The sequence below is a fragment of the Lissotriton vulgaris genome, chromosome 6, assembly GCF_964263255.1.
Source record: "Lissotriton vulgaris chromosome 6, aLisVul1.2, whole genome shotgun sequence".
NCBI lineage: Eukaryota > Metazoa > Chordata > Amphibia > Caudata > Salamandridae > Lissotriton > Lissotriton vulgaris.
Window position 1 is genome coordinate 720,558,386 of NC_141694.1, and position 21,077 is coordinate 720,579,462.

Sequence of the window (21,077 nt, forward strand, 5' to 3'; positions counted from 1 at the left end):
ATGATCTAGCACAAAACTGCTGTGATTGGTCAATAGGTATTTTCACCAGGGTCCTCCCGTAAAAGTGAACATATGGCTGCTGTATAAATACAAAATATAATGTAATGTGTGGGGTGTATGGAAGTAAAATGGAAATGGCTATAAAACAGTTAAAATGTGGTGTGTGTGATGAGTGGGAGATACACCGAGTATTGGTTACTAGTCGACACGTGCATGAGTAGGACCCCCATATCACATGCATACGCGACAAGGTTGCAAGAAAGCACGAGAAGTGTGGGGTGACGCGCTTGGGTGCCTACTGCGTCCCGTGCGCAGTTCTATGTCATTACTGTTTGTACAGTTCCCGCCTGCTCCTGGGAGAGGCAGGTACTCTACACCTGCGCTCCTTGTTTACTATCCCTGGCGTTGGTTCATAGTAATTTAAAAGCTTGCTTTCAGCACAAATACGAGCAGATATGCCATCAACAATGAACAGTGAGCGGAAACTAGAGGCATGGGACACGCGTGTGCGTGGTGAGGGGGCAGTACCGTCAGCGGTGATATAGCTTATAGCAGCACCGAGTTTTTTTTTGTCCCAGTCTCTCCCGGGACTGGTCCAGCCAGCGTGCGCGTGCTCCCTTCCTGCCTCTGAGCGCGCGCTGCTGCTGCTGGCGCAGGGGCGCGCGCGAGAGACTCAGGTGGAGGGCGCGCGCGACCCCGTCCCGCTCCCCTTTGAGCGCAGGAGTTTTTGCTGCCGTCAGTCCTGTGCTGGGGGAAGGGGGCAGGAGTGGAACCGCAGCTCTCGGCAGCCCATCACCTCTACAGATGCCCAGCCACTGCCACTGCCGCCGCCGGGACAAGAGGAGAGGTGAGAAAATGGAAGAATCAAAGCGGAGAGCTATAATAATGCGATAATAACCAGTGTGTGCGGGATATGTGGGAGGTGGTAGCTAGCGGCTTTTAAAGTTAGCATAGAGCGACAGCATGCATCCGGAGAGTGAGTGAGTGTACCAGCTCGCCTGCTTGTACTGGGTGCACCGAGTTGCTCCCGGCTTGGCGAGAGGCGCCGCCGCCCTTTCCTCGGCGCTGCTCCATGCCGTCTGCAGGTATCCGGTGTCCGCCGCTGCCCCGCGTGCAACCCTAGAACTGTGCGAGCGCGAGGACCCCGGGCGCACGTGGGCTGAGCTGACAGCTGCGCTGCTCGGGGTCTCTTACTTGCAGTGTGACCCGAGCTCTTGGTATCTGCCCATGGACTGTACGCTACTGCTAGATGTAGCTTTATAATGGTAATGGGCGAGGGAGATAAGAGGGCAGTGCCAAGGGGTGCCAACGTTGGCAAACGTCTCGTGAGGAGAATCCGGAAACCACATGCAGCAGCAGCAGCTCCCATGCCAGCTTGAAAGCAAGGGCACATGCACGGGTACCGGGGGTGGCGTGCACCGCCTGGAGCTTTCCAAGGTGCTTACTTCAGGCAGGATGGCCGCACTTCCAAAGTTGGGTGCCCTGTTACTAATCCAGCCCTTTTAAAATAGAAATATGGAAGCGTAGGTACTCACTATTAAGAGTACCTGTTTGCTGCTGAGAAGTGGCAGATATTACACAACACCAGTATTTCTTCTGCTCTGCCTGGCGTTGTCCCGCTAGCAAGCTGGCCCCCTTTAACTGCGGGATCCAAGATGCACCCATTTCTGTTCCCTTAATGTCGCCCATACGTTCGTCACTGTCCCGGCGTCACCGCGCCTACTTCTGTCCCAGGGAGAGCCCTGGCCTTCCTCCCTTTTATATTTAGAGCGTATTGGTCTCAGCCGCGTTTAGGAACCGGAGGGTCAGTTTACCTCAGTAAAGAGACCCACCCCACGAACCAGTGTGCACCATGCCACGCGTCCGTGATAGTGTTGGACACGACTGATTGATTATGAATCATTGTTGGTATTGATTAGCTGTTCTTAACGTGTTCAAAGAGGGGGGCCCGCCCCCTCCCCAGTCCCCTATCCTCAAACAAGAATGAAACTTCAGTATTTCATGGTTGAAGCATACATGGACTGTCAGGGCTCATGGCCGGGTACAGTGGAGCCCTGGACCTGACCATATCATAATTTCACTGAGGCATAGCGTCTGATATATAAGATTGACTCAATGCCCCATTAGTACTTGAGGTTCAACGCCCTAATATTATTACAAGCCGGCTGCTTCTCAAGCATGGTTTTACCATGCGTCTCAGTTATCCTAATATTTTGATAGGATCAATTCTCTTTGAAGTTCATTCACCCTGGCCTTTGTACTGCATATAGTTCACTGACAACATAAGGAGAACCATAGACTCAACTGACTTGCTAGATGTTCAAGCAGCAGGGTATTGAACTTTGGTATACTCTTGTAAGTCGAAAGCACTGTTAATGCTGTTGCCTTATATGTTTCCAGATTGAACAAGAAGACGCACTTTGAATGTTGGATCCTCGTGAGGACACCATGATGTCAGAAGCGAAGCCCGCAATGCATGGACTTCTTTCCTAGGCAGTCATCGTTTTTGTTCTTTCCTCTTCCGATGACAAACTCAAGATTGCCAACTCCCTGTCATCCAGTCAACTTTTAATATTTATACGCACTGAAGCACTGTCATACTTTTTGTCAACGGTGGCCATCATAAATGCTGATAATCTTGACTTGTTCAGCAACATGTGATGTAGCATCATACACCAAGCCAGGAGCATGGGGCATTCCCCGCATCCAGTACAGAGAACAAGAAGTGCAAGATAAAAAAAAAAAACATGGAGTAAATACTGCTTCAAACAGCCCAGCCATGGGAGAAAACCTAACTTTTTGGGAGAGTTTAATAGTTGGACACCCAGTGTGCTCAAAGTGGAAACCTGAGGCGGAGGGATCTATTTATCACCTTGCTAGTGTTATGTTCATTTTGGGCTACATGGGAGGGAGCGGTTACTCGGGCCTCCTTTACGTCTTCATTTTTATGAGTTTGGGTTTTCTCTGTTCTTTGTTCTGGGCTTGGCTGGACGCCTGCGCCGCAGATGTCTTCTCCTGGAACTTTGCTCTGTTTGTGATATGCATCGTACAGATCATCCACGTGGCGTATCAGCTACGGAACATCTCCTTCGATAAGGAATTCCAGGAGGTATACAATTCCCTTTTTCAACCACTGGGGATCTCCTTGACGGTGTTTGGGAAGATCATGTCATATTGCAATGCAGAAGTGATCACTTTGGAGAAGGAACACTGTTATGCAATGCAAGGAAAAACTCCAATCGACAAACTCTCCTTACTTGTATCAGGAAGGTTTGTGAAAATTTACTGTCTATTTTGATTGATGCCTTAATCAAACACTTGCATGTTTTCTCTCAATGTGCTGAGTTTTCAGATCCAGTGAACATATCAATCACACAGTAGTTCTGAATGGCATAATATTAGAGTTGTATAATCATAATAATATGAGAGGTATCTTTAAAGCACAAGAATTTTTCATTAGATACATTTTTGTACACGTAACTCCTCATTATTAGTCCCGTGTAAATCCTTAATTGGAATGTAAGTTTTGCTAAATTTACAGCACATCAACATGTTTTCCTTTAAGTTTGCACCAGGAAAAAATGATATAATGTGCACAGGAAAAACTGTTTAAAAAGCGGTAAAATCTGCAGTGTTGGAGGGACGCAACTTTGATGCTACAGTTCATCTGTCATTCCAACCACAAAATCCAGGGCCCTTGGAATGTGGCCTTCAGCTTCTTAAGCATTATTAACTGGTACTGTAGCTATTTCACGAGCTAATTTCCTTTTTATCCAGGTGAGGGTTCCTAATCCGAAGAAAAACACCCCAACAATGGTGAAGTGCAGTTATCCACATAATAATGCCCGTTGTGCCAGTCACTTAACCCTATTACAACCGGTTCCTTTTGGGACACAGTGACAGTCACACGACTCCTAAAAGTATGTAGTGCCTTTCCTTTAGCTTCTGTTGTAGCTCTATTCACTGAATGGTGTTAGGAACATGAGTTTCTCATGATGGCATGTGGTTCTTACTGTAACTCTGCACATGTTCTTTGATGACATCAGCTGTGGTTGAAGGAAGCAGTTAGCTGACTCATCTTGTAAAAGGTCCCTACAGATGCTGAACATTCACATATCACAGTTACAGTAGGAGCTATTCTTGCCTTGCCCCTGCTCTGTCATTCGATGACAGCAGGAGCCAGGAGAGAGAAAATAAATACAGACAACTGAAGTATCCTCACCTAAGCCAGAGTTCTTAGAATGCTAATGATTAACATCAATGTCTATTCTACCGGGCATTACCATGATATAATTGACTGCCATATGGTACAAAATATGCCAGTATAGCATATTGTTGAAGAAAACATTTGTCTTTATGGTTTTATAGTGCTAATGTACGTTGTTTTAGGCTGTGTAATAAATAGTCATATAGGAAGAAGCAAAGAAGTATCACCTCCAAACAAATTGGTATCAAGTGTACCCTAGCATTGTGTTCTAAAAGTGATAGCCAAGGCTGACTGCTTCTCTTAACATAGGCGTTGACAGCTCTCACAATGAATCCATTGTGTTGTCACCAGTACTGCCTTAACCGTGCAATACATTATTAATTAATGCTTGAGCAACTGAATCTGTATCACAGTGCAAATAATGGAATAATGCAGTGTATACCCAAGTTACCCTGCACAACAATTGATCACCACACATATATTTTTCCTAAAATGCTGCGTGGAGTTGGGATAGGACCCATACATTACAAATATGCATGTCCATGGCCATGGGATAACTGTTTCAAAAGAGATTTTGAGTACACGCCTCGGTTTATTTCAGCATCACAGGCAAGGTCCTTTTTTTTCACCACATTCCCTTCTACACATATGCAAAGCAATCAGTCCCTCCCTCTTTCTACTTCTATTGCACTCTACAGAGAGCAGGCGAGCTCCAGGAGACAGTCGAGTGAATGAATGCATATGTATCACACTAAACACCATGCAGTTGAATTTTGGAGTTCTCATCTCAAGGAATTCTAGGTAACCGAAGTGTACTAGGGTGCATTTTTAAGCACATTAGAGAGTAACGTTGGTAAAACCCTGTTAGCACTTATCCTGTTAGCACTTGAAATGGGGACTTTTAAGAAGTAGCCCCACAAATGTTTGAGAATTATAGTTTTAGAATATCCATAGGATATTACACAAGGAGCATTTAAAGACCAACTTTGTTGGGGCTATGGTGGCGTGTTGTTCCCAGCCCGGTTGAGGGCACAATCCTAACCTTACAACATACACTTGAATTTGCCTAGATTTCAAATGAGCATCATATGTAGGCTTCAGTTATCATCTTTAGTCAAAAAATGAACAGGGCTCTTCTAGTCAGGCGTATACCCAGGGGCACTCAACAAACCATGCTGTTTTACTGGGATTGAAGCCTGCGACCTGCGTGCCCTGCAGTATGCCTCTGCAGTTAGTGGATTAAACCAATGAGCTGTCTTACTGGTATTGGAATCAACAAGCTGGCGTATGCACATTGATCTGTGGAGCAGAGAGCCAAATATTCATTCTGTTCAGTGCACTTGAGTGACAAGTTCCATTCGTATAAGCATTTCAATGTAAGACTGACTTGACAGGCTGAGAGAGATGTACTGCCGTCAGTGACCACTCTAGACTCATATAATTTTCCATGCCTATTTCATTATACATAAGCGGTCAAGTGAACCTTCTGCTATGTGCCTGTCTTGGCTTTTCAGACAGCCGAACTTTACTTTCTGGGATGAGTCACTTCATTTTTACTATTATAAGTATTGGTTTAAACATTCCACTGTTCAGAGGGCTTTTTATTAGAAGTGTATTGAATGGCATGTGACAGAGCGCCACATGGCAACTGAGAGTAAGGTATGTCAAAAACAGATACGATAAAATCTAGCACATCGCTATAGCCGGTAATATACACTATTAATACTACTGAACCATGACAATTAAAGTGCTGAAAGTGGTTACGTTTGATGGTTATCGATCGATATGGTCAATGTGACAAGCGTTTAGCTACTTGCTACAAAGTCAGTTATCTATTACTTTGTTTCAGTAACTGCTACAAGAGAAACAAGCATTGGCAATGGTAGTAGGTCTGCTTTATAAGTGACAGTGAAAGTGCCTTTTAATACACAATATAGGCTGGGCACTCCGTTACTCAGTATACATGCATACTGGTACTCCTCCTTGCTTACATGCACCCGTTCACCCATCCATTGACTCTTTCTTGCATTCAGACACTCACCCATCCAAAGTTAAATACAGGCACAGAAACTCAACAAGAGTTTGCAAGCGGAAATGGTGGAAAGACTATGCCCTGGAAAAGAGAGCAATTTTTAAAAAGCATCTTAAGGATAATTAAGTCTTGTTATTGCAGGCAAAGTCTTCCTTTTGTTGCTGACAAGATAGTACAATCTGCAAATAAATCAAAGAACATTTTCAAAATTGTGTCAGAATTATCTAAACACGACAGACTATCTCTTCTCTTTTCTACTTCCAGAATTTGTGCAATATGTTAAACTCTTTCTATGTTGAAAAGATTAAAACTATAAAGGATAGCATCCCTCTTGGCAAGGACAAGACGTTAATTAACTCGGAGGATAGGAACCCTACACTGGCGTAACGAAAATTGAGGGGGGTCTGAGGTCTCCCTGCACGGTACATAGAGGGGCCCCCTCCGGGCTCTATGAGGAGCTCTCCCGCCAGAGTGCAGTGCAGAGGGGGCCCCCAGGAGCTTGGGGCCCCCCGCACCGCTGGGGATGCGGGGGCCTGTGTTACACCACTGGAACCCTACTATTTTAGCTACTTTCCCTTCTGTTAGCTAAGAACGCTTTTCCGAACTGCTGTCTAAGATCAAACAAGGCTCTCCAATAGACCCTTGTCTGTCTAGGGTTCTTAAAACAGTTTTTTTACATCATCCCTGTTCCCTCATTGTGCTTACTTAACTCTTCTTTTTCCCAAGGATGTGTGCCCAGATCCTGTAAGGATGCAGTTGTTATCCCTCTTCAGAAGAAATCTGGCAAAGATCCTTTATTGTTAAAAAATCATCATCTCATCTCTCCTTTACCTTTTTTGGTAAAGTTGTTAGACACTCACATAGTATAGTCTTTGTTCACATTTAGAGGAGTCACAATTCTTAGGTGTGTGTCAAGCTAATTTTCAACCTGCACTATGTACTCAGGCATTTATCTTGTCAGTGGTGGATGATATGCATCAGAGTGTAAAGAAGGCTCCATTTCTGTGTTGGTTCTACTGGATCTGTCAGCGGCTTAAGATACAGTCCACCATAATATATTGGTGGACCGGGTCAAAACTGCTGGGCTTTGCAGTGCAGCCTTCAACTGGATTAAATCTTTCCTGTAGAATCGGACCCAGTTAGTCTGGCTTGCCCCTTGTAGGGCACCAGAAGTAAATCTGGATTGCAGGCTACCACAAGGCTCCTCTTTAGCCCCACACCGTTTCAACAGCTACATCCATCAACTCATCCAAGCATTAAGAAACATGACCTGCAAAATCTACAAGTACACAGATGATTTACAGCTACTCTTTATGCTTGATGGCTGTTGGGCCTCTAAAGATAATTTCCAAAATAAGATGCATTTCCTCCATGATTGGATGAGTAGCAATTATCTCAAACTCGGTGCGGATAAAACAAAGCAGTAAATTGAATTATTGGAAAGACTCCATTTGGCCCATCAACATAGAGGATCTGGCACCCCCAAAGAATCGGCCAAAAGTTTGGGAGTCATTATTGATAATGAGCTATCCTTAAGATATCAGTTATGAGCAGTAATCTTGTCCGGTTTCTTATATCTCCGAAAAGGATTAAAAAAAAATAGCCAGATTCCTTACTTTCGAAGCCTGACCCAAGTGATCATGGCTTTGGTTATTTCCTGTCTTGATTATGCTAATTTTCGATATATTGGCTTACCAAAATGATCACTTATTAGACTTAAGATTGTTTAGAATCAAGCAGCACGCCACACCTAGAAACAGCCCAGAAACTGTCACATTACTCCTCTTTTGAGAGACCTTCATTGGCTCCATCTGGAGCAAAGAATTATCTTTAAAATTGGTTGCATTACTTTTAAGGCTCTTGCTGAAGAAGGCCTCTCTTTTATTAAATCCAGATTCAAGAAATATACCCAGAGCCGGAGACTTCACACTTCTTCCCAGAATCTTATGGCTATTCCCAAATAAAAAAAGAAAAGGACGGGTGGCATCAGATTCGCTGTGCTAGCTCAGCGGAACTGGAACTCCTTTCCTCTCAAATTTGGCTCTCTCTGGACTACTTGAAGTTCAGGCAGGCGCTAAAGACCTGCTATTTTGGAAGCACATTGTTAGTGCAATTTTGATGGAGTTCTTTGATTGTGTTCCTTCTCTGTACCTCAGAGCCAAGAAACCTTTTGGTGTACGTGCACTTAACAAGCTCTTATAACAGAAAGATTAAAACAATACAAGTATAAAAAACAAAATGACACTTTCTAAACTTAGTGGACATATACTTGCAATAGAAAGTAAAATAAAATAAGCATAGCAGACTATGACCATGCTGAAATAGCATTTCATTTATAACTTTATATCGATTTACATAGAAATCACAAAAGTTAAAGCAACATATACATTAAAAAAAGGGTAGTTGGGCTACTCATTATAATTGTCAGAAGACAGAACAGGAGTTATACAAAATGTCCAGTCGAGCACCTAAAATATCATTATAAAAATTTTATTAAATATATATAAAACATTAAAACACAATCACGGCAAAAACCTAAAATAGGGGCCCTGTAATAACAGAGAGAAGATGATGTCAATATAGGGCTGTACATAATAAATGGTTCAAAATACAAAGAGCCTATCAAAAGTGGACCGATGCCGCTGGCTCTTCTCTTTCCAGCGGAGTACCCATACCCAACCCAAATACTTACCTACTGCAATCACATACGGCCCTGCTACTGACGATTTAAGGGTTCTGAGAGCCTCTACGCAGGACCTCGTGCCCAAATTGGCACAAGTGGGTTTCAACCATCTAGATCTAGATTTGTTGTAAACGGGACAGACGATAAAGATGTGACCTGGTGTTTCAGTCAGGTCCGGACAAAATGGGCAGTTGCTAGATTGTGGGTTACCCTACTTCAGAGGTCTTCAAACTTTTGGATGCAGAGACCCCACTGTCAACATTTTTAAGCGTAAGGACCCCCTCCTGACAAAAATTTCTAAGCCTCTAGGTTATGAGGAAAGTGAGGACCAAATTATGCGACAGGCTTCACTAAATTGTGTGAGTTGAAAATGTAAATAATGTTCTGTGATGCTGCGTATTTCGGGGTAGCATTACTTTATTATTTAGAATTTTTTTAAACGCAGTAATACTGAGGAAAGATTTCACCCCATCAGTACCAGTTTATAACCAAAATACAGCAAATAACATCAGAAAGATGTCTAGTCAACCTCTGTGAAGGGCCTCCCAATCCGCAGGAATACGCGCTGCCACATTAGAAGCTCACCTGGCCATGGCTGGGAGCAGCAAGGGTGCATTTAAACCGTGGTGGTCTTGTGCAGAGTTAAGCAGTTTACCCATGCCCCTTTTCTCTCACCCCCTTCCTTCCATCCCTCTCTTCTCTCCTCTCCCAAACCGGATCCCTCTCTCACATTTCAGGCAGATGGTCATTAGCCCTAGGACACCTTTTGGTAACAGCAGCGCACTACAAATGTAAATAATAGGCAGAAGCAGGGGATCCACTAGACCCAAACTTCGGGGGTGGGGGGGTTAACACTCCCAGCCAGGGCTGGCCCTAGCACTGGTCGCACATGGTGCAACAGTCTTTCCACCTTCTCCATGAATTCCCTCACTACTACTCCCCAACAATACACCTCATCTCTCTATAGCACCTGTCTGACAAACATTTCATTTTTTATAGCGCACTCATAGTTTACTCACACTCAGTTCTGTGATGTGCATGGTACATCTTCTTTGTACCCGGCACTTTAACCTTCCACACTGTGTGGGTGACAAGAGTGCCTATGTGACTGCACGGTGAGCAATGCAACAGTGTGAGAGTATGGTAAAAGGAGGGACTGCGGGGTGAGTGAGATGACCATAGGAATTTGGGTTTGGCTGTAAGTGAGGAGTGGTACGAATTAGTGCATGGTTAGTGATGGCCTTGTTTGAGTGAGCTACAGATTGAGCAGTAAGGGGGGGGACAGGTGAGTGGAGTGTCACATGAGTGCAGGGTGAGAAGTGTGCTCGTGTGACTGCAGGGTGAGGTACAGAGTGAACAATGCAAGCGAATTTTTAGTGCAGAGTGATCACTGTGAGAGCAGGGTGAGCGGGTGAATGTTGTGAGTGCATGGTGATCAGTGTGAGTGCATGGTGATCAGTGTGAGTGCAGGGTGAGCGGGTGAATAGTGTGAGTGCATGGTGATCAGTGTGAGTGCATTGTGATCGCTATGAGTGCCTGGTGATCGCTATGAGTGCATGGTGATAGTGTGAGTGCATTGTGATCGCTGGGAGTGCATGGTGATCGCTATGAGTGCATGGTGATAGTGTGAGTGCATTGTGATCGCTGGGAGTGCAGGGTGAACGTGAAAGTGAAGGCGAGAATGAGAAGTGAGTCGTTTGAAAGCAGGGTGCATTCCCAGAAACTTGAAGCGTAGGTTTTCAGATATAAGTTAAACTATTGCTATAATGGCATTAATCATGGTTCGAGGGTGGAGGAAATAAATAATGTGCTGATCCTGCAACAAACTTCCAGTCTAATGATTAGGGTTACCAGCTCATTATTTTGATGACCCAGAAATAAGCAGTCACATACAGCTGTATTTTTTGCACTTATCTGTGAATACTTAGAACAGCAAATATAAATAGAAAGCACTTTTAATTGTGTTCTAGGGATGCCTCAATGATCCATGACTAATAATTAAAGAAAATAAAGACAGAAAAGTCACATCACTAATTAATACATACATTTTTATTTATAACTCAATTTAGTGTCAAGAGCAGGTCTCTGCAGGATCTTTAACCAACACATAGCAGGCATGTTTCTTTTGGCAACCCAACTTTATATTTCTTTTCATTAAATGCATTGTCACACTACAGCAGTAAGTGTAAAAATACAAATGTAAGGAATAGGCAGAATGGGGGCTCAGGGGGTACTGGAACCATAAAAAAACGAAGCTTTGGTAATCAGTTAACAAAGGCATGTAAATATGCTAATGGTCTTTAAAGACCTGTGAAAAACTCAGGCCGGAGATAAGACTCCAGACACTGCCCAGCCGAGGCCCCAGGAGCGCGAGCTGCACTGCAGTAGCCCGGGATGAGACACAGGATGGGGGACGAGGGGGGCTGAAGCCCTGGAGGCCATGGCAGAAGTGACACTGTGAAGGCGCGACCCCCTTTGCATTGCTCCACGGCCCCCCTGGGGGTTGCGCCCCACAGTTTGAAGACCCCTGCCCTACTTTGATGTAAAGGTGTTAATCGGAAGCGTTCCCACCCTAAACTGGTGGAATAGCTTCCTATCACGGGTTGATAGTATTATATCCCAATACCCCTCATATTTTGGCTCCTGTTTATAATCCAGGAAAACACCGGAGAGAGAAGAGCTAGGAGTGGCCACTATACGCTTCCTATTAACCAGAGTCAAGAAGGCAGCTGTAAACTCCAGTTTAGATGGAAATATACTGTCAGCCGGGGAGGTCCACAAGTGGCTCATCCCCATGTCTGACAGCGTATTTTTAACACTCCTGAACCACATCAATTTCTTATTTACGTCTAAATCCCAGACTTCCACCAAAGACAGGGCATAGTGTGTGAGTTCAGGGGTGACCCAAAGCCTTCTCCAATAGGCAACCATCCTGTAGTGCGCAACATCCCTAATTTGATGGCACCCTAGATCCAAATAAATGGTACTAAAGGGGTCGATTGGGGGAGACCAATTATCGATCACAGGAATTTATTCTGGGCCGTAGCAAGGCAGTCCAAGTTAGCATAGCCCCAAAGCTCTGCTCCATAAAGTAACGAGACATTGATTTTTGAGTTGTAAAGCTGGAGCGCCGGTGCTATAGGTTTTGTGTAGGACTGGTTGTGCTCCTTCAGCAGAACCCTGTTAGTTGGGCGTGCCCAACAGCTAAACAGTTTATCTGAGGCTTCCAGTTTATCCTTCTATCTATTAAATCGCCCAGATAAGAAAAAGTCTCCGTTTGTCCCAGAGATCCCTCATTCATGCTGACGACACCAGTAGCCTTTGAGGAGTTCGTCAGGACCATGTACTTGGTCTTGTCAACATTGACAACAAGATCATGGTCCCGACAGAACTCCTCAAATCTGGACAGGGCACGCTGAAGGCCCTGCCTAGTTTTAGAGAGAATGAGGGTGTTGTCCGCGAACATCAATAGCAGAACCCTAGACCCTGCTAGGGTGGGAGCATCAGTAGGGATATCCATAAAATATTGAACAACCCCGTTAATACATAGTGAGAAAAGAGTGGGGACAAGAACACACCCTTGTCTCACCCCCCTTTCGACCAGAAATGTGTGTGTAGTATCGCCCCTAGCATCCCATCTAACCTGTGCGAAATTATTTGTGTATATTTCACCACAAGAGCCAACAGATCTAATGACATACCTAGCCTTAGTAGTGTACACCACAACTTATTGCGCGGGACCAAGTCAAAAGTCGACTTAAGGTCCACGAATGCTGCAAAGACGGTACTCCTCCCTATAGTTACAGTTCGCCTATAAATAAGAATGAACCTCATAACCTGGTCGACAGTGCTAGTGCATTGTCGGAAACCTGCTTGGAGATTAGATAGAATAACATGCTCCTCAGGCCAGGCCTGAATTCTGCCAAGCACCACCCTTGCAATAACTTTTTGGATACAGTCTATTAGGCTAATGGACCTATAATTGTCCGGAATCGACCGGTCCCCTTTTTGAAAAATGGGAAGGATTACAGCTCCTGCCCAGGTATCTGGTATGCGGGCGCCCCTAGCGATGGCATTGGCTAGGAGTTGAATGTATGCAGCTCACTGTCCTATATCTTGGAGAAAGAGATCAGCTGGGATGCAATCTAACCCCGGGGCCCTGCCCTTGGGTACCCGGAGTAGAGCATTTTCTACCTCTAACTTTGTTATATATAGAGTTGGGATTGCATTAGGCATCTCAATGAAAGCGCTTGCTACTGTGTCACAGGCGAATTGGCTTTGGAAGTAGGAAACCCATTTCTGGGGCTCCACGTGGTTTGTGGGTACATTGGCTAGTGAGCCCCTACCCCATTTCACCAAATGCCGAAACACGGTCATATCTCTCATAGAACAAGCCTCCAAAAGAGCAATCCAATGCTCTTCGTCCCAATCTCTTTTAGCCACTAACTGGGCAGTCTTATAATCTAACCTCCATTTTCTGATTAGAGCCCTATCTTTTCTCCTGATAGCTGCTGCGAGTGATCTATAAGCAATCCGATAGGACAAATTATACCACTCAGCAGCTATCTGTCTGACGGGTTTTGTTGGATCAATACGTTTTGTGATAAAAAAACTTTTTGAGTTCACTAAAAAGGTGCTCGTGGACATCTACTGCTCTATTGCTCGAACCTTCCTGCCCTTCCACTGTCTGTAATGTTAACATGGCACTAGATACCAGCACATTCATTTGATTCACACACTCTGCTTTACATGCCACCTTTGACCAATTAAGGTGACGTGTGTTATTGGACATTTGAGCCTCAACAAAGTCAGGGGGGGCCAGTCCCTCTGCCGAAATAGAATTAAAAGAACTTAAAGAAAGTAGCAGAGGGTTATGGTCACTTTCGGGGCGGTCTATTACCGCCATATCCAGTAGGCTTGACCATTGCTCTTTACTAAGCAGAAAAAAGTCTATACGACTAGTGCGCTGGCCGCTATTGAAGGTTGGCATCCCTAGTTTATCCGAGTTAGTGCGCCCGTTAGCTGCTTCTCATCCCATGTTCCAGACAGAAAACGTTCATTTGAATAGCTGCACTAGACCATTTTTTGATGACGGCGAGATCCAGTGTAGGGATGGACCAGGGTTTATCCTCTTCTGCACTCAAATACGAATTGTGAATATCCAGGGGTTCGAACGTGCAGGTAAAGTCACCACCTATTAAAAGCTTGTCTTGCACTAGGTTATTTAATAGAAAAAAGTCTAAAATTGCAACCGCTTCCGATTCCTTGCCACCTTGCATGCCCCTTGAGTAGACATTAATGAGTAGCATGCCCGGTAGACTCCCCACTTGTAGCTTAATGATAAGGATATCCCTACAGTCGATGTAAATCTCCTCATGTTTAAAACTATGGGACTGCCTAACCCATGTAATCAAGCCCCCCTTGGGTTTATCATGCAATCCCTGTTCGGCCTCCTTAAAAAAATGTAAGTAACCAGGACGAAAAACATTTTCCACGGCCCATGTCTCTTGAAATAAAACAATATCTTGTGGCTCTATAAGTGTAGACCATTCACTGGAAGGAGTTTTGCTGGCCAATCCAGCAATATTCCAGGAGACTAATTATGGGCCGTTACCATCATTATGAGAATCAATATTGCTTAATTGTGGACATAGACCAGACCCTTGTACAGAGAGATTAGTTTCATTGCCGTGGCCAATCTCTACTGGATCATGACAGCAAGAAAGTGCTTCAAAGGGTCCTGGAGAGGATAGGTGTACTACACCCATGGTTAACGTTCTATGGCCATTCAAGGGGGCAAAAGTACTTGGATTCAAAACATTTACAGATGCACCCCTCCCCTGATTGACCACTATAGGGGGAACCGTATGAAAAGGAGATGTACAACTCAGTCAATCAATGTCCTCTAAGCTTGTAAATAACTCAAATCTATTATGAACAGGTATATTAAAACCATTGCTCATCAGTCCCTGGGACCCATTCCATTGAGGACCCCTTCTGGGGGTATGCGGAATGTTATTGCGGTAAAAAAAACCAAGCAGCATTATGCATATACCATCTATATTCAGATCTCTTGCCCCTGCCCTTTCTAGAATTGTTCTTACCAATTGGGGAGACCCGAAATTCAGCACCATTCAATCACCACTGCATATTTTGGGTGAGGTACCAACCCAGGAGGTCCTACGGATCATTTTAAAATTCTAAAAGAGATGGGTACCCAGCCCTTTTCTAGAGTTTAATAAGTGTAGTGCGTTGTTTTTGAGGGCTGACCAATGTTCCTCAGAGCCTGAATGCAGTATTGGGACGTTGGTCAGTATGATGGTATATGGTGTGGATTCGGGCGGTAACTTTAGGCAATCCCCAGGCTTAGAGAAGCCACCCCCGGGCCTTCCTGAATCACCGCCCTCATTCACCACCAACGATTTCCCTGTCCCGGCTGATGTAGGATGTGTGATTACCGGATTTGCAGAGGAGGCACACACTGTCTTACTGGTGCTAGCTACAGCGTCTGTAAAAGATGTAGGTTTAGCATGCACTATAACTGACCTAGGCTCCTTAGAGATACTAGCAGTCTCATTCCGTGTTTGTGATTTCGGGAGGAGAAGATGGTGCTCAATTGTTTTAAGCCTTACTTCAGTATCTGACAGCTTAGTTAGTACGGGCTCTAACATTGCAGCAATTCTTTCCTCCAATTTGGCAAGCAAGTGATCTTTAGGTTCTTTCACACCCTGACTTAGAGGAACATGTGCACTATTGCCAGGAGAGTTTTGGGAGTTTGTTGTTGTTAAAACTGAAAAACTACTTTTTTTTACCTTGGGCCACCCCTCTCGTTTTTGCCATTTTATTGGCTTGCAGTGTGGCTAGAGGCAAAGTGCCTGCTTTCCTTTTTTTTGACTGAGTAACTCCGTCCCTTTCCCTCTCCTGTATTGAATGTTGCTTACGAGTACGAACCTGTCTTGGGGGGGAAGGGGTAGGGATCTGAGTATTAGAGATATTGACTGCAGACAATGAGACTTCAGCTTGACTAGGCAGTGAACTCGCCGAATCTAACAATGTGCAATCTGGAATTAGAGCAATGGATGACTGAGAATCGGCAATAGGATCAACTAACAAAGCAAATATCGGTTCCAATGAGAGTCTCCTTTGGGTGAGCTGTATTTCGTGGGTAAGGACTGACCCCGCCCGCTGCAAAAAAAGCATGCAATGTGCCTACCACCCCGGGTCCCCCTATCCCCTTATGGCTACCTTTACTCATAATATTTTAAATAAATAAATAAGATCTAAAATAACTATTACAGATTCAGTTCACACTAACAAGTCCTTGTCAGCTCTGGCTCACAGATGAAAGGGAGGTGGCCCTGCCCTGTCTCCTCCTGGCTTCGATGGGTGCGGGATGGGCCCGCCCTTGCCCCGGGCTGCGCCCGCGAGTGTGCCGCGCTGCGGGTGCCCTTGAAATATCATTATATATAGTGTATTAATGTACTACAATTCAAACTTGGTTCACAGAAGACATTTGTCCATTATATTGGAAAGGTAAAACAGTGATACATTATGATAGTGCCATTCCAGGATGGCCATTTATAAAAGAGGATTCAGAAAAGGGGGTGGTGATGAACAGAGTGTCTGAATTAAGCAGACCACTCTTACCCAGTCCAAAGATCAGGGCTTGATCCATCACCGTTATTTATCTCACTGCACCATCCCAGCTCAGAACCTGGCTATATGCAAATCAGTCTGTCCCTGGCCCAGTGCATCATGGGAACAGGGCAGACTAAACTACCAAGCCAATTCTTCACCAGAAAGGAGACAAGCTACCGGGGACCGGTTTCTGGCATTTCAGCCGTCTTCGACCCAGCTTGCTTGAATCCTGATGGTGCAGTGAGAAAGGGACTCATGTCTGAGTATACCCTGCCACACCTATTGTGGCCAAAAACGATTCAGAAAAGGGGGTGGTGATGAACAGAGTGTCTGAATTAAGCAGACCACTCTTACCCAGTCCAAAGATCAGGGCTTGATCCATCACCGTTATTTATCTCACTGCACCATCCCAGCTCAGAACCTGGCTATATGCAAATCAGTCTGTCCCTGGCCCAGTGCATCATGGGAACAGGGCAGACTAAACTACCAAGCCAATTCTTCACCAGAAAGGAGACAAGCTACCGGGGACCGGTTTCTGGCATTTCAGCCGTCTTCAGCCCAGCTTGCTTGAATCCTGATGGTGCAGTGAGAAAGGGACTCATGTCTGAGTATACCCTGCCACACCTATTGTGGCCAAAAACGATTCAGAAAAGGGGGGTGGTGATGAACAGAGTGTCTGAATTAAGCAGACCACTCTTACCCAGTCCAAAGATCAGGGCTTGATCCATCACCGTTATTTATCTCACTGCACCATCCCAGCTCAGAACCTGGCTATATGCAAATCAGTCTGTCCCTGGCCCAGTGCATCATGGGAACAGGGCAGACTAAACTACCAAGCCGGTAGCTTGTTTCCTTCCCAGTGTAAGAATTGGCTTTTGTAGTTTGGTTTGCCCTGTTCCCATCATGCACTGGGACAGGAACAGACTAATTTGCATACAGCCAGGTTCTGAAACTGGGATGGTGCAGTGAGCTAAAAAACGGTGTTGGATCTAGCCCTGATCTCTTGACTGGGTGAGAGTATTCTGCTTAATTCAGAGACTCTGTCCCTCACCACCCCTTGTTGTAAATATTTATAAAAGAGCACAGCGTGTGGCCATCTGTGAATAGTATAGTGCATATTGTATCATTGTTATACTGATCGAAATTGGCTAACACGTTGCTTGTAAACATGACAACCATTTTGGAATGTAACACAGTGTAAATATAATGCACTCTCAAATTTCTATTGGCTTTAATATATGCCTTTCACAACAAATAAGTCAAACCTACTGCCTTTGTCTCAACTTTATATAGTAAACAGACCAGACCAATACCATCTGCCAAAACATTTCCCAGTATGTGGCAAGTTCACTTCCACTTTTTGCCCATTGGCGAATTCCTCTCTGGCACCTCACCATGGGCGTAACTGCCACTACAATAGCTGGAAGGGATATTACCCAGCGCAGTGTCAACAGTGGGCTGTGGATTGACACCTTTTTGTTTGATAAAGTTGAATCGAGCAAGAGCAGCGAGCGACAGTGTTAAAGTGGAAGAGGAATGAGACATGAAAGAGGGCAGCAGTGCTTGCTTCTTTCCTAGGTTATGGCTAGATCAGGTCACCTCCATTACTGTGCAGTCTGCTTCCGCAGCCCATCTGTCACTCATCGCTTTCTGCACATTTTTGTTTTTAAAGGTTGGGCAGGTTTACATTGATGAAAAGAAAATGGAGCGGTCAGGTCAACACGTATGATAGAGGCATGCAAGGGATTTTAGTGCATGCTCTCATGTATGCTATAGAGACACCATTTTTGTAAAACATGTAAGCACCTGTGAGGAATTCACTGCAGGAACAACACCAACAGGTGACATTAGATGTCATTCTTCCAGTGAATTTACCTGGAACCAACCGTGACAAAGCCAGCATTTACTATCTTTGTGTTGACAGCAGACTTCTTCTACTAAAATGCACTAGAGCATTGTGATGAGCAAGTGTGCATCAAACATGCCTGCCCCATCTATCCATGCTTTGCCTTCCCATTGCTTGGAGGTATATGGTACAGTGCCTCGTTAGTTAAAAAATGTGCCTGGGCTCAAATATTTTCTTATGTTTCCACCACCAGCGCTCCCATATGCTGCCATTGCCAAATCCCAAGCCCACCTACTTTAGAATCAACCTCATTCCCCTTTCTTCCATCATTCTATCCTTCTTGTCTTTCTATCTCACTTTCAGGTTATTTTCATCTCTGTGTCACCGTTTCCTATATTTCTTATTTTTGTTTCTCAATACTTTATTGAAAATTAAAGATGAATATCTCAAAATAAGTAATGCACAGTATAATAGATTCACAGGGTACATTGTCATTACAGGTGTATGTGTTCAATTGAGAAATACAACTGTGCAGAACAAAGGGAGGAAAGGGAGGAGGTTGAGGGTATACAAGGGACCAGGAACAAGTAGAGGGAGAGAGGAAAGGAAGGGGCTAGAGGAGGGGAGAAGATAAGGATGGGGGGGTGGGGGTAAATGGTTATATATCAACATGAAAGGCAGACACTGTTGCATCCTTGTTCATTTTCCGCCTTTTTCTTCTGCTCTGGGTCAAAGTCTCATGATGATACATAAGTTCCGGTCTCAAAAACATGAATCTGTAGCCACATGCACAAATTAAGCATTGGTGGTGTTGTCCTTGGAGGGCGTACTGCAGCTTGCACAGGCCCAGCATAGCAGGCCAGTGCTTGCAAGCAAATCATACCCAAATTGCATGTTGCTACTGTAAATTGGATAAGGTTCCCACCGGCGCTTCACACTGTCTGAGCCAGGGATGGAACATGTTGCAATTTGCAGCTTTCTTATACTTCCTTAAAGCAGTAGAGGAAGTTCTCCAAATACACGCCTCATAAAATGAGAAAAAGGTTGCATTGCCGGTCTTAGGCAAGCAGAGGCATGGCTCACAGCAGCGGCCCGTGCAGGTAAGAGCAGTGGGAAGAAGGGGGGATTTCGACAGACAACTGCGAGGTAAAATTAATTATTTATTTAATTTCCCTTGTCGTATGTCGAAATCCCCCCACCCGACGCCAACGTCTCACCGCTCTTACCTGCTCAGGCAGCGGCTGATGGCGTAGTATGTACACCTACATACTTGTAGCGCCGTGGCAAAGCCAACATAGCTTATAGATGCTTCTGGCTGTATAGCTTTAATATTTGGAATAACCGCGTTAAGGAAATAAAAGTGTTTATGTACACCGGTCCTTGAGAGGCAAATAGTAGCACCAAGTAAACATCACCTTTTGGTCACACATTTAAAAAGATGTTCAGTTTGAAGAAATTACCCACTTTAGAGAAAAGGCTCAAAAGGGGTCAAACACCTTCGTGCAGTTGATTGTGAGACAGTCCTTGGTTTGTTTTCAGTTGTCTGACAGAATGAGGTGACTCAACAGTCTCTGGAGGCTAAGCGCTAGCCCAAGTCATTGCATAACTTGAATGAAATGCAAATTGATGTAAACTGTGAAAATTTGGTAAAGGAAACAGATATAGAAAATTCCATTGTTCCTCTGCATTGCTAATATCCATGTTCAGATGCATCTTACGACGGTTGCATTAGCATTTCCCTCTTTTAAGAGTTTATTTCTGTGCACCTTCTGCATTACCTTGCTTTAATACATGTATCAAAATGTTCTCCCTTTGTTTGCTGGTCAGGTGCTCCTGTGCCCTATCAATGTGCACGGAGTAGATCACTAGATGCATTCGCTTGCATTACGAATGAATCATGAAAGTTGGATTGTGAAGCACTTTCGAAAAAAACTGGAAGATATTCCAGTATTAATTTGATTGGAGTAAATACAGTCAAGTTTTGGGATGGCCTACTTCCTAACTGGACTGTGAGGAATGTGTTTGTCTTTCTGAGTTCTAGTCTCATTCCTATCATGACCACCGGCATTTTCTGTAGACATTGTAAAATCTTCTGGGCTTTGCTTAAATCTACTCTGACTACTTAACAGAGATGTAATAACTTATTGATGTAGCCATATAGTCAAATGTTAGTACTGTACTAATTTTCATTACAGTTTCACAGTTTGACTTTCATTTTGTGGTTTGAATACATTTTGATTTTTAAAGCCTTTTCTGAAAAGTTGTATTTTGTTAGAGCGTTTTCTTGAGAAAAAGAAACACATTATGCATATTCAACAAAATATATTTTGTGTCAAATATGCAAATTGCATATTCTCATTAGAATCTATTTACTGGGGTGCTCCAGAATTTTTTTAACCCGTCAGCACCAATCTTATTTATCAAAATGTCACCCAAAATATATGAAGAATGTCTGACATATTAGTCTCAATTTGGTGAAAAGATTAACAAAGCAACACATGGCCTTTGCATAAAGGTTGCTAGTTTCGTATATATTCTTAGTTACATTATTACCCGCTTTTCTACAGTAATTAACTTTTGCCTTTATTTTTGCATAATTCAAATCACAATGTGAATTGCACCTTGGTTCAGCAACTGTGCCAAGCTAAATAGTTACACCATCTTTGGTTTC

At 44.1% G+C, this 21,077-nt stretch overlaps 1 protein-coding gene across 1 annotated transcript in view; it reads left to right on the forward strand.

The window, feature by feature from the left end:
• The first annotated feature begins 685 nt into the window (after positions 1-685).
• POPDC3 (popeye domain cAMP effector 3) overlaps positions 686-21,077 on the forward strand; it is a 223,799-nt gene continuing 203,407 nt past the window's right edge. The window contains exons 1-2 of the mRNA XM_086926707.1: positions 686-847; positions 2,401-3,270. Of these exons, the coding sequence (XP_086782833.1) occupies positions 2,627-3,270 (644 nt within the window). The 5' untranslated portion in view covers positions 686-847; positions 2,401-2,626. The remainder of the gene's footprint in view (positions 848-2,400; positions 3,271-21,077) is intronic.